The sequence below is a fragment of the Panthera pardus genome, unplaced genomic scaffold, assembly GCF_024362965.1.
Source record: "Panthera pardus isolate Hobbes unplaced genomic scaffold, ASM2436296v1 HiC_scaffold_3, whole genome shotgun sequence".
NCBI lineage: Eukaryota > Metazoa > Chordata > Mammalia > Carnivora > Felidae > Panthera > Panthera pardus.
This window is the reverse complement of record NW_026526876.1, coordinates 13,545,082-13,558,803: the sequence shown is the minus strand read 5'-3', so window position 1 is coordinate 13,558,803 and position 13,722 is coordinate 13,545,082. Positions and strand designations below refer to the sequence as shown.

The following is a 13,722-nucleotide window of genomic DNA, read 5'->3' as shown; positions in this document are numbered from 1 at the left end:
CTCCCGAGCACATGGCTGGTCCGAAACGAGATGTGGCTTCAACATTTAGCACCGAAACAATACAAACTATCTCAGTAATAATTTTTGTCAGGTAAAAAATGATTAGTTTTTATACTGATTACTTGTTAATGTGGTGCAACACGACAGTATCTTGGATGCACTGGGTTAAATAATTCCCTCTATCTCTTTGCGCCTCGACCGTGGGCCCTGGAAGCGGCACGGCCTGTGTGGCCTGCCGTGCCTCTCTATCGTGGATTACATGGCGGCACAGGGCGTGGTCGGGTTCTCTCAAAGCCACCTTGGGGCCACTGCTTCTCAACTGTGGCGTTCATCATCACAAATAGGCCGAAGTAACAAGCCCAAAATACGGGCTGTTTTCGTTGCTGGTTTTCAAACAGCCTCTGTCTCAGTACGAAAGGGCAGGGACTGTCCCGGGCAGCGAGGTCCCAGGCAGCACTGGGCCACAGCACACTCCCTGGGTCGCACGGAGGAACACAAGGAGGGACGCGCTGCAAGGCGAGTGCAGGCAGAAGGAGGCCGGCCCACGGCCTCCACGCGAGGCAGCGCTGTAGATCCCGACAGCGGCCACGTGAAGGGCCCGGCAGAGCCCTCCCAGCAGGAGGGACAGCGGGAACACATTTGCCCATCACGCTGTCCCTTCTGCTTCTCCAACTACTGCTGCGTGCATTGAACAGATCAAACAACAAGACCACACGCTCCACCCAAGGAAACCTTCCTGGATAAGCTCTGACTTCCCTGTATCCTGTGGTTGTCAGAGCCATCGTCCTCCAAAATGGAAATGTAACTCGGCAGAGCCAGAAACATTTCCCAGACAGACAGGAAAAGCCAGTTGCTAAGGAAGGTGAACCCTAGAAGTGACCGATTTAACTGTCTGAACCATCGTCAGTAAACACAGCCTCTTCCTCACTGGCAGCCAGGAGACTGAGTCCAGTTCCAATGGTCCCGTGGGCACACACACCGGCCTGGACACTGCACAGGCGAACACGGCTGCTTACGTGGCGTGACTTGGCTTAGATGCTGGAGAGAAAAATGGGTTTAAGAAGAAACCAGCTGATGGAGAAATTAGAATCTTTGTGCAAAGCAGCGCATCCGCTGTGGAAAACAGGGCGGTGGTTCCTCCAAAAGTTAAATGCAGAATCACCATGTAGCGACTGACCTTCTGGTGTATCCCCAAAACAATTCTAAGAAGAGACCTGAATAGGTATTTGCACACCCACGATCACAGCAGCACTATTCACAATAGCTAAAACATGGAAATGAGCCAAATGTCCATTGACAGATGACCGGAAAAAGAAACTATGATCCCATCCACACAACGGAATATTACTCAGCCATGAAAAAGAAGGGAATCTTTGGGGCTCCTGGGTGGCTCAGTTGGTTGAGTGTCTGACTCTTGATTTTGGCTCAGGTCATGGTCCCAGGCTCATGGGATCCAGCTAAGCGTGGAGCCTGCTTAAGATTCTCTCTCCCTCTGCCCCTCTCCCCTGCTCACGCTGTCTTGAAAGTAAAAAAAAAAAAAAAAAAAAAAAAAGGGAGGGACTCCTATCACAGGCTACATGAACGGACCTTGAAGACATCTCGGCAAGTGGAACAATCCAGTCACAAAAAGGCAGGTATTACAGGATCCCACTCACATGGGGGACCTGCAGGAGTCAAGTTCACAGGGACAGAGAGGAGATGGTGGGCCCCAGGGCAGGGGGAGGGGGGAGCTGGGGTTTAGCGGGGACAGCGTCCACTTTCCAAGACAGAGTCTGGAGACGGACGGCGGTGGAGGCTGCACACAAGAACGCGCGTGTGCTCCGTGCCCGCGAACTGTGGCTTCAAGTGGTTAGGACGGAAAATTTTACGTTGTGTGTATTTTTCCACAATGACTGCATACATAGCAACGACACCATTTCAAACAAAGAAAAGGACGAGAAACGGTGGAAGACAACAAACAACCAGAGAGCCCCAGGAACGCGCCCAGGCCCGCCCGCCCGCCCACGCTCACTTGTCCATGGCGGCGTCCTTCTCCTTCAAGGCCTCGGCCTGCCTCCGCTCCGCCCCGCGCAGCTGCAGCTCGAGGCTGTCGCCGTGGGCCTGCAACTCCAGCGCCCTGGCCTCCAGCGCCTGCAGCTGCTCCACGTGGGCACCCTTCATAGCCACCAGCACCGCGTCCTTCTCCCGGGCCAGGTGGTCCAGCGCCTCGTGCCTGAAACACAAGCAGGTGCCCCGGCAGCCGGCGTGGGCCCCGCTCCGGTCCCCAGGCACCTCGCCCGCGGTTGCCTCGCTCCTGCTCGTACCCTGGACCTGGGGCTGTCGTGCTCATGTCCTCAGCCAAGGAAGCTCCAGCCCCCCAGCCGCGTGGACACTCGCCGGGTGGATGCTGGCTGAGAGGCCCCTGGCCCGACTCTGGAGCTCAGCACCCCCGGAAGAAAAGCCCCGGAAGCCGGGGCTCCGGCAAAGCAGCATCACTAGCACCCTCACCGGTTTTCCTAGCAGCCCCTGAAGGTGGGACGTGGCCGTCACTGTCCATCGGTCCAGGACCCGGATGCCTTCCCTGTGACTGGGGACCGGGGGACGGCGGCCGCTTCTGTCTCTGCTGGGAGACGCCAAACTTACCAGAATCCCATCACCAGAACAGACGCCCGTCTTGACCCCACACCAAATTGGCAGGTGTCGTGTGCACATCTGACTGGCAACGCTCAGCCCTTTCTATGCTTTTCTTCCACTTGGTTTCAGTGAAAAGTTGAAAGCCCCAAAAATATAATTCTAGTGGTTTCTTTTAGATTCCACCAGCATCTCCCAGTGAAATGGTGAAGCCTGTCAGGACACATTATGTACTTTTCGTTCTAACTACAATCAAGCCTCATCTTACCCACCCTGCAACCTGGTCAGGATTTTCTACCTTCTATCGGCAAAGACACGAACGCACGCTGGCTGCCGTGCCTGTCACTTTCTGGCAGCACATGCCCTTCTCTGCGTCAAACCAGGAAAGTCCGATCGTGACGGCTGGTGAAATGAGTAGTCATTTCCAACTGCACCGCGTGGCCCCATCCTTCCGTCGCCGTGGCCCCATCTGCCGCCTGTGACGCTGCATCATCCCACGGCAGGTTCCGAGGCGAAGCATCCGCGTGTGCCGATAACGCGCTTTAAAATGTGCCAAGTACACTAGCGCGAATTTGCCTTCGTCTGGACCGCTTTAGGACGTGACATCTTACGAGGTGTGTCCTAGAATTCTCGGTGTTTCAGTGACACTCCTCCAAACACAGACAAATTCACTTGCTTGGACTGAAAAATGAAGAGATGCGGTCTCGCAGAGCCACCTGACCCGCTAATGGTTTCACAGCGAAGGTGGGTTTTGCCGTTTAGGTGGTCTGGTGAACGTTCTCCCTAAATCTGCAAGCTTGAGGTCTTAGAGAGAAATGGTAAAGCTTGCGACAAAATAAAAACCATCTTACTGTGTAAACATCGTGTTGGCAAACGCGCTCGAGTCACAACGTCCCAGCTTCCCAGACACAAAGTGTCGCTGAGTGGAAAGACACCTGGTCTATGCAACGGTCACAGAGTAAGTCTTAAAAAAGCCTCTTATCTAAGCTTCTGGAAACAGAGAACGTGGACGGTCCTGCTCACCGTACGCACACACGTGGCCAGCCACAGACGTGGAGGCGCTGCCCCGTGAGCAGCAGACACAGGACACGACACCATTCCGGACGAGAAGCCAGCAGGTGGATCCAGGCACGTAACCGGAAGGCGCTCAGAGCCCAGGAGATGCGGCAGAGAACCCACCTAGCTGCCCTCTGGCCGTGAGTGTGACGAGGTGGCCAGCCCCACCCAGTTTGCTTGCAAACTGAAGTGGGGACGTCTTGCCTCATGAGAGGGGCGTTCCTAAGGAGACTTTACAGTTTACTTAGTAATTACTGAATTTTATGGTATGTTGTTTTGCAAAGTACGTACTACTATCGTAAGACCTGCACTTAGAACCCTCTCAGAACACCTAAAGCCTGGTGACCCCAGTCAATGTCGTTTTTAGTTTACGTAAATCTACATATTGTTGTTAGAGGTGACGGAGTTCAAATTTCTGAAGTGCAAAAAAATTCATTATATTCAGACAAAGGTCCTGAGGAAGTCAGGTAAAAATGGGAGTTCGGGCAGGAGAAAAAGTTATACGTAAGGCTGGTTCACGTACTTTTAAATCAATGGTAGGGATTGTTTCAATACGTTTTAAATAGTAACCAAACAGTTTTACTTCTTTTTTTTTTTTCAAGAGATTTTATCTTAAAGTCATCTCTTCCCCCAGCGTGGGGCTCGAACTCACAACCCTGAGACCAAGAGCTGCACACTCCACCGAGGGAGCCAGCCAGGGGCTCCTGAACACTTTTACCTCTTGATGCCAACAGTTCTGATATGCTGAAAATTAGGGGCGCCTGGGGGGCTCAGCCAGTTAAGTGTCTGGCTTCGGCTCAGGTCACGATCTCACGGTTTGTGGGTTCCGGTCCCGCCATTGGCCTCTGTGCTGACAGCTCGGAGCCTGGAGCCGGCCTCGGATTCTGTGTCTCCCCCTCTCTGCCCCTCCCCTGCTCGCACTCTGTCTCTCTCTCTCAGAGATAAGTTTTTTTAATTATATTTATTTTTTAAATTATTTCAGTTTATGATTCAAAAGACTCTGAAAGCGCCAAATTCTTCCACGGCCGCCCAAGCCAAAGGTCAGTGGCCCCAGCGCGCCAAGCGAGAGGTCCTAGCACTACCGGCCTACGGGTTCAAGCAAGGCCACGGTCTGCAGTGCCTGTGGCACCCACACGCCACCAGCGGGAGCGCACCAGCGAGGCCCACCCTCTCGGTCGTGTGCGCAGGGCCCGGGCCGAGGTGGATACAGGTCGATGGTGTCTGGAAGGCAGCTCCCAGCTCAGGGGGCTCTAACTCCGGGTGAAAACGGGCAGCACACGGGCTGTAAAGCTTTTCTCCTCTGCGAGCACGTGCTGCACAAACACCACGGCCACACGAATGCCCCCGGGTCGCCCTTGCTCCACGGCCCCCCGCGTTCTCGCTCCCGACTAGCTTCCCCATCGCCACACGCGTGCGTCACATGCAGTCTCGTGCTGCTTCTCCGGAAAAGGGAACGGGAGGCAGTCCCGCAGCAGCTGGACGGCCGGACCCACGCTGCCCCCTCGGGCTCGCCCGGGCTGCTCCCGAGGGCACGGGCTCGCCCAGAAGCCTTGTGCCTTCTCTGCGCCCTCCTCGTCCTGCTGGCCTCACACGCCTCAGCCTGGGCGGGCCACCGAGCGCTTCGTTAGGGTCGCTGCCCCAGGGGGCCCGCCGCCTACCCACTGGGCCACCCCGACGCCCGGCAGGCAGCGGGGGGCGCACGGCCCACACCGAGGTAAGCGATCAGCGTTTCGGCAGGAAGAGGGGGCTCCTGAGAAGCCAGAGGGCGCGGGGCCGCAAGGAAAACGAGAGGCGCCCTTATCGCTACAGTGACGTTTGTTGCTGCGATCTAAAATTAACAAACTGGTCAACACGACTTTTAAGTTTAAAAGTTTTGAAACGCCAAAAAGCCTGAGCACCACTGAGAAAATCCCGAGCAGTGAGTTCAAAGGCCAGACGGCCCAGGTTGACGGCAGCCTCCGCCTGGACCCAACCCCGCGCGCCAGGGCGGACACTCACTTCCTCCTGAACGCCTCCTCCTCCTTCTTCCTGGCCCGCTGCTCCGAGTGAAGTTGGCCTTCTAAGTCCTTGATCCTGAGGCGGAGGAAACGTTAGCGGGAAAAGCAGGGCCCCCGCCCCCCCCCCCCCCCCCCCCACCGCGGGCCCGGCCCCAGGAGGCAGGCACGGCTCCGCACCGTGCGTCCTTGGCCGCCGCCAGGTCCCTGAGCTCTTGCCCGCCGCGCTGCAGCTGGTCCCGCAGCTCCGAGTTCGCGGCCTCGGCGCTCCGCAGCGACTCCGCGGCCCGTGCTGCAGCTTCCTTCAGGGCCGCGAGCTCCTTGTCCAACAGTTTAACCTTCGAGGGAGAGAGAATCCAAAATGAGGCCGAAACTGGAACAACCTGAGGAAAGAGAAGAAACCTCACGATCCAAGAGGCAACAAAACCGCGAGGCCGTGCTCACGCGTGAGGAGCGCGCAGCGAACGGGCGGGGCAGCGCGGCCACCTGGGCGGGCCCGCGGCCCACTGGCGCCGGCACAATGCTACACAATGCTACGGTCGCACCTGGCTTCCTGCCTCATCGGTGAATACTAAACACTCGAATCCAGCACTTAGGTGCAGAGTGGAAGACCGCGCTCCCCACACGCTCCATCTTAGAAGAACCTTGCGGGGCCTCGGTCTCCTCAGCCGTAAGCTGCGGGTGACGTAACGGCTGCAGCGCCCCGATCAGCTGGTGTGTATCAGCCGCGGCCTGTGTAACAGCCCCGCAGGGCAGACGGGGGAGGGGCGGGCCTGCAACGTGCGTGTCCCCGGCCCCACGACCCCTGCCGCCCTCCGCTGACGGCAGCGCCCACCCCACCGCGGAGCCCAGGGTGCGGCCCCGCGTGTGCTGCCTGCTGTCTGGCCCGGGACTCCTAGAAGTCACCAGGTGGCCTCGTGAGGGTCCCTGTGGGGCCTTCTGGGGGTGGGGCTGCGGTACCCATGCAGAGGTGCCCCTTGGAGGGGGGGGGGGGGCGCGGCTGGCACTAAGGGAAGAGCTAGGGTCCCGGCCAGACGGTGAGGTTGGGCTGGGCCCTGCCCGGCCTAGACACAGCCACGCAGAGCTGCCAGGGTTCTCGGGGCCCCTGGCTGACTGGGTGCTGCCCCCTGGACCGCGGCACCGTGGGAAGGCTGGCGGCCTGGGAAGACCCTCACTGGGCACTACGGCAGGGGTCTCTCACAGGCACCTGCTGAACGCCCACGTGGTGTAACCCACACGGGTGGCGGCCTCGGGCCAGGTGCCAGCCCTGCTTCCCGCTCCCCCACGCCACCTCCCACTCCCTCAGGGCCGGTCCCTGCGTCCGTGCCAAAGGCCGGGCGTGCACGCTAGTGTGCCCCAGCAGCACCTGGCTGGTGTGTTAAAGAACCCACGTTCAGGAAGGGCGGCCAGCACCCCGGCCGGGGGCAAGAGCCGCACACGGACCCCAACCACTGGCCTGGCCTCCTCCGCCCGAAAAGGATGCGCACCACCCCCCTCACCGGCCCAGCCGAGCTCGTGGAGCACACAGGTGGATGGCGGGGGGTCTGGCGGGGATCGGGGGGACAGCCTACCCGGGTGGGAGCCCACTTCCCCAGGCAGGGGCAACCGGAGCAGTGGCGCCAGCCCTCCTGTCGCATCACCCTGCCGCCCGGCCCAGAGGCGGCCTCCCTGCTCCCGAGCGGGAACTGTCACGGCCTGAGGGCCGCCGCACCTTGAGCTCGTGTGTCAGGACCTCGTTGCTCATGCGGTCAGCCTGCAGGCGGAACTCGTGCTCCCTCTTCTGCGTCTCGGACTCCAGCTCCAGCAGCAGCTCCTGAATCAGGAAGGGACCGCGGTGAGAAGAGGCGGCGGTACCCAAGCAGAAATCACGGCCACGGCCAGGCGCCAGGCAGGCGGGCCCGAAGCCGGCAGGACGCAGAGATCCTCCCTGGTGGCAGGGGCGCCACGCCAGCATCGGAGACACGGCCTGTCACGCTCGTCTAAAGCACCTCAGCGGGCCCGTGGTGTCAGGTTGCCTCGACGGACGTGAGCACCCGCTGAGCCACTGGGCCTGTCCTGGGGGCACACAGACAAAGACCCGCCGGGGGCTTGGCACGGGGACCCCGGTCCGCTCATCCTGCCCCTGCACGGGCGCAGCGCTGCCGACAGCTTTCCGGGTGGTTCCCGCTGCGTCTCCACGTAGCACACCCACGCCACCATGAGCCCGCCCGCGTCCTGTGCTCTCTGCTGGCTCCTCGCCAGGATGGGCAGTAGAGAGGCCCATCCCACACGTCCTGACGTGGCAACCATGGTCCGTGAGGCCTGCTCTGTAAGGAGGCCGCCTCCTGTCCCCCAAGCTCCCCCCACAGGCTGAACCTAAAACATCGCTGCGGCATCATGAGGATCATGAGGCCAGAACACTCACTGTGCACCACCAGTGAGCTGTGAGCCTGGTTCAGATGGGCAGCCCGCTGTTTCTCCGGGACTTCCGGCTACCGTGCCCTTCCCTTCCCCTCATGCCACTCTGTTCCCTCCCACCCCTTAGTGCCGTCCACTCGGGCAGCGTGACGGACTCTCGTTCTCCAGGCTCAACGCTCTGCCCGGGCTGCTCTTCACGGGCCCCTGTGCGCTCGCCAGGGCTCCCGAGCCCCTTCCTCTGGGGTGCGCTCCTGCGGGGAAGACCCTCCACCACACCACCCCTCCGCCCCTCCGCCCCTCCGCCCCTCCGGGGGGCTGAAAGCCCAGCCCCAGCCTGGACCAGGCCCACCGGCTCCAGCGGAGCCCTCGAGGAGCAGGAGGCTGCCAGCTCAGGGCCCCATCCTCCTGGAGGCCTTCTCCAGCCCCAATCTCTTGGTTCCCACCGTTCTGAACTTGGAAGGGAATGGAGGCGGCTGCAGGTGGAGCCCTCGGCCACAGGCCGGGCCCGCAAAGCTGCTCCCCAGAGACTCCCCGGAGCCTGGCATCTGCAGGAGTCTCCCCGCCCCTGCGTGGGCAGACCCATCTGCCGTCCTCAGCCGCAGCTGGGAAGCGGGACAGGCTGTGTCCAGTGTCCCCTCTGTGGGTTTCCAGATGCCTCTGAAACACCTCCCACTTGCTGCTCGGGCCCCTGCAGGCCTTTTGTTCTCAAGTCCCTGTCCTGAGAAGCGACCGGGCCATCTCAATAGTCTCCCCTTCCTGGTTTCCACTGTATGTTTCTGGAATGTGACCACTGAATTGGACATCCTGATTTACCCTCCACGTCTCTTAGATCTCCCAGATTTTGTCTTTTTTGGTCTATATTCTGAGTTAATTTCTTTAAATATACTTTTAATTGTCAGAATTCTTTCTTGATCTGTGATTGGCCCTTCCTCCCAGCATCTTGTTCTTGGGTTCAGATGCAAAACACATCTCTGGTGGCACTAATCACGGGAAGCCCCCACAACGCACCCTGAGACCCTGAAAACTACGACACATCAGGAGGAGTGGCTGACCCTGTCCTCACCCCACTCTGGACCGGCTGAAGGGCAGGGGGAGGGAGTCACAGAATCACTGGTTGGTCAATGGACATCGAGGCCGGCAAGGACAACCAGATGCGTGCGTGGGCACGTCCAGCCTGGGCCGGATGCCTCCTGCTGACCGCCCAGGAGCCTCACATCTGAAGTGGGCACACGGTGGCGGGCTACAGGACCAGTGACTCAGCAATCATCTCTGTTCTCTTCAGGGTCATTTTCCCTGTTCTTCTCAGCTCCTTTTCCATGCGGCTGGCAATTCTCAAACGTCCCAGCTGTCAGCACAGAGCCCACTTCGGATCCTCTGTCCAACCCACCCCTGCCTCCCCTCTGCGCACGCTCTCTCGCTTTCAAAAATAAATACATATTAAAAAAAAAAAAAAGAAATATAAGCAGCTCACTAGAATGTCATCAAAATTATATCACCTGCTGTTCATAAGACACTGTTAAGGAAAGGAAAACACCAGGCCCAGAATGGGAGAAAATTGTAATATATGTACCTAAGAACTTGATTCCAGAATATATAAAGAACTCTAACAAATCAATCACATGATGGCAAATAATCCACCTTTTAAAAAGGGCAAAAAGGTGAACAGACGCTTCACACACAAAAATATATTAACGGCCAACGAACACACGGAAAGATGCATAAACATCGACCGAGGACAAGAAAATGAAACCCACAAGACACCACGACTCGCCCCTAAAATGGCTGAAATGGGAAAAAAAAAGCTGAAAATACTCTGTGCCGACAAGGACGCAGAGCGGCGAAAACTCTAATCTGCTGGCGCTGGGAGGAACATAAAATGGTACAAACGTCTTGGAAAACAGGTCGGTGATTTCTCCCAAAGTCAAATACTCCCCTAGCACACAAGCCAGAAACTCTACTCCCAAGTTATTTACCCAAATAAATGCAGGCCTGCCAAGCACGGCCACAGCAACTTTATTCTTAATGGCCTCAGAGTGGAAATGACACAAATGTCTGAAACGTCCACGCGCGGGTGAGGAGCCGGCCGGTACAGTCACACGTCCCCGCGACGGCAGGAAGCAGACCCACGCTCGCTGGGGCCAGAGTGGTGCTCACTGACCACGAGGGCGCACGCTGGGACCGCAGGTGACGGGGGCTTCTGTCTCGGCCCTTGCACGGGTGCACGTACCGTATGTAAATCGCTGGGCCGACCGGGGCACTGTCGCCGGATGGGGGTCCCACCTGTCCGCCCCACACCGCAGGCACCAGGGTCCACGCCCGCGGCCTGCCTTCTCCCCGGATGGGCACTTCCACGTCGTCGCAGAGAAGTGTGCCGAGCTCCTACCCGCTGGCTGCTCCGCCTGCACACGTGGGGGTGGCTGCCCGTACACAGACCCCCGGCTGACGCCAGGCCAGCCCCCACCACACGTGGGGCCTGAGCTCCCCGCGCTACGTTCCCAACAGCCCCTCCCCGCGGGCTGCTGCTTCTCCAGCCGAGGCCCCTCCGCTCCCTCCACTGCACGGTTCTCTCCGTCTTTCGTCTCTTACTGTCCATTCCCAACGGTCTCAGGGGAAGAGACAGCCCCGCAGGGTCCACCTGCCCGTGGACCAGAGGCGTGGACGTGCTCGGTCCCCGGGAGAACATGGATGCTGAAGCCACACTGAGGAGAAGCAGACTGGGCTGATGCAGAAAACCGCAGTTCATCTTGGTCTCTCCTGCCCTGAAACCTCACGGTGACCTGGCCCAGCCCTGTGGTCAGAGCAGAGGTGACGTCGGGCCCGTGAAGCCCATCCCCGCGGAGAAGCGCGCAGACAACACAGCACAGCAAGCAGGACCCCAAGTGACCCTGCTCTTGAAGAGACCTGGACAGACTCGGCTACGCAAAGGAGGCTCTGGGAGGAGGCTGAAGCCGGCCTGACAGTGTGGCCACACCTGCCACCTCCCTGGTCCGCCGTCTCCCGGGGAGGCGGGCGGGGGCCACACACCTGCCCAGCGACGTGCCCACGCTGGATCCCTGGATCTCGGAAGGTCAGCGGGAGCCTCAGAGACACTCAGAGAAGTACAATGGAAAGCATGCTTCACTCTTTTTATCCTTTGAAAAGCAAAACGATGTATGAGAAGTCACGTGAGTAACACTCGCCGGGACCAGAATACAAAAATCATTTGGGATTCTTTCCTCCTAACATATTACAAGACCACGAAGCGTTTGGTCTCCGCTCAAAGTTCTGCGGGCTGTGGGGGGCTGGGTCACGCGGCGGAGCTCTGGCCCGGGTGACAAGGACCCTTCGCCCAGCCCCCAGAACGGTGCACACCTACTCTCACCCCTCCTCTTGCTCCAGAGCGCCCACTCTCCTGCTGGTTCCCTGACAGGCCCCTCACCTCCCATCCTCCCCCTGAAGGCTCTGCCCAGGCTCCCTGGTCTACACCTGCCCTTTGGCAATGCCCCAGGCTCCCAGCTCGTACCTCGTGGCCTCCCCATGCTGACCTCCGGAGTGCAAAGTCCCCTCTTACCCAACACACTGGCCTGGACATCCAGGAGCCACCTCCCACGCAGCCTGACATCATTGGCGTTCTACCCAGGGCTGCTGCCTGTGAGCCCTACACGGCCACCAGCACCTCAGCCCCCCTCGACCTTGAAGGCCTGCCCCAGGCCCCCCAGGTGCGCCCTCCACACACCTTGCCACTGGCAGACTTCTGCTAACAAGCCCTCTTCCTGACCGCCCTCCTTAAAAAGGCCAGCCCCACCAGCCTGCCTCACTGTGTCATGCAGGTGACACCCTTGGGACATTCCACCAGAGACTACACCCTTCAGGTGTCCATCTCGCCCCATGGAGGGCCAGCTCGCCCACACCCTAACTCTGGGCCCGGGAGGACGCCTAGCACACGGTTCGTGTTAAAAAAATATTTGTTAAAAAAAAAAAAAAAAAAAAGAGTCATAACGCTCAACCAACCGAGCCACCCAGGCGCCCTTGGGGCGCCTGGGTGGCGCAGTCGGTTAAGCGTCCGACTTCAGCCAGGTCACGATCTCGCGGTCCGTGGGTTCGAGCCCCGCGTCGGGCTCTGGGCTGATGGTTCGGAGCCTGAAGCCTGTTTCCGATTCTGTGTCTCCCTCTCTCTGTGCCCCTCCCCCGTTCATGCTCTGTCTCTCTCTGTCCCAAAAATAAATAAAAAATGTTGAAAAAAAAAAAAAAAAAAATATTTGTTGGGGCGCCTGGGTGGCTCAGTAGGTTAAGCATCTGACTTCGGCTCAGGTCATGATCTCACAGTTCATGGGTTCGAGCCTCACACCGGGCTCTGTGCTGACAGCTCAGAGCCTGGAGTCTACTTCGGATTCTGCCTCTCTCTCTCTCTCTCTCTCAAAAATAAAAAACATTTAAAAAATTAAAAACAATTTTTTTTTTTGCTAAATGAACGAATAAATCAATCATTCCATTTCTACTCCAGTGGCTTCTAATCCTGTGATGCTAACCAACACAGGGGGAAAAAAGAAAAAAAGCTTCCCTTCAGCCCACTGCCTACAACTCGCGGGTACAGTAAGAGTCAAACAGACCAACTCAGTTCCCTTTATCTTGTATTTCATTTTTCAGGAGAAAAACCATTATCACCGTTGAATCAATTCTACCTTCTGACAAGTCAATAATGGACACAGATCCTTAGAAACAAGAGACAGGAAACCCTGAAGCCAATGAGCACGTAAGAGCCTGGGTCAACCAGAGTTGGGGTCAAGCAAAGGCATCCCGCTCCCCGCGAACCCGCATGGGCTCAGACTGTTCCAGAACCACGTTAGACAAATGCTACCACATTCCCAGCAGCCACCTTGGGTGCAACACCAGAGCTGGGGAGTTTAAACATCGTTTTCTTCCTTCCAGAAGTAGGGCCGGTAGGAAAACCAGCGTTCCCCATGGCTGTGAGGGGCAGTCCTGACTGACGGGGGAGCTGGAGCCAGAGCCTGCCTGGGTCACAGCAGAGGCCCGGCCCAGCCGACCACCATTCCCCAGGGTCATCGCTGCCTCCAGGGGCCGCTGAGTGCCTGCCTGCTAACTGGGACGGCCCACCACTGCCCAGGGCCCTTTGGAAATTCCTCTGGACGTGACCCTGGTGCTGACTCAGGAAACCTCCTCACCTCCCGGTGAAGTCACGACTGCTCTTTCCTTCATCCCGCTGCTCGGGCCCCAGTTTCGTGCCCTAACAACTTGAGCCGTTTCCAAAATCAAATCCATCCATAATGGACAAAGTTCTTTAGTTCCAGAAAACTCTAAAAGAAATCCTCTGCAGGAGATTTCAAAAGCTCTTTCTCCTTAGTTCAAAATGACGTATATATCTCATTTTGGTGGGTCTCTGGAATTTCCCTGTCCGTGTGGATTCCCCGTACGCACGCCTGTTACACTTGGTTTTCTCCTCTTAACCCGTCTCATGTCAATCTGACTCTTACTTTAAGTAGAGGACCCTTGAGGGGACAGGAGTTCTGGCTCCCCGACAAGAGCAATCCCAGGGCAGGAGAACAGTGGTAAGAGCTCACACCCCGGAGACATCCTGAACTCATATGACATCCGTGCCGTGTATGAAGAAGATCCCGGGCAGGCTGGTCACTGATTCTGGGCTCAGTCCCCCACCTGTAAAATTCTG

General features: G+C 58.1%; 1 protein-coding gene across 9 annotated transcripts in view; it reads right to left on the bottom strand.

Annotated features, from left to right (window-relative positions):
• The window catches only part of CCDC57 (coiled-coil domain containing 57), a 91,702-nt gene that overhangs the window by 74,325 nt on the left and 3,655 nt on the right, over positions 1–13,722 (bottom strand). For 8 of the 9 annotated variants that reach the window (XR_008418766.1, XM_053892880.1, XM_053892882.1 and 5 more), the window contains 4 exons: positions 7,372–7,473; positions 5,841–5,998; positions 5,665–5,739; positions 2,012–2,212 (listed from right to left, as the gene is read on the bottom strand). Coding sequence is in view for 8 of the 9 variants with exons in the window: in XM_053892880.1 (XP_053748855.1) it covers positions 2,012–2,212; positions 5,665–5,739; positions 5,841–5,998; positions 7,372–7,473 (536 nt within the window). In the remaining variant the exon portion in view is untranslated. Of the gene's footprint in view, positions 1–2,011; positions 2,213–5,664; positions 5,740–5,840; positions 5,999–7,371; positions 7,474–8,064; positions 8,139–13,722 lie in introns of those variants that run through there. The other variant, XM_053892885.1, reaches the window with a different exon arrangement.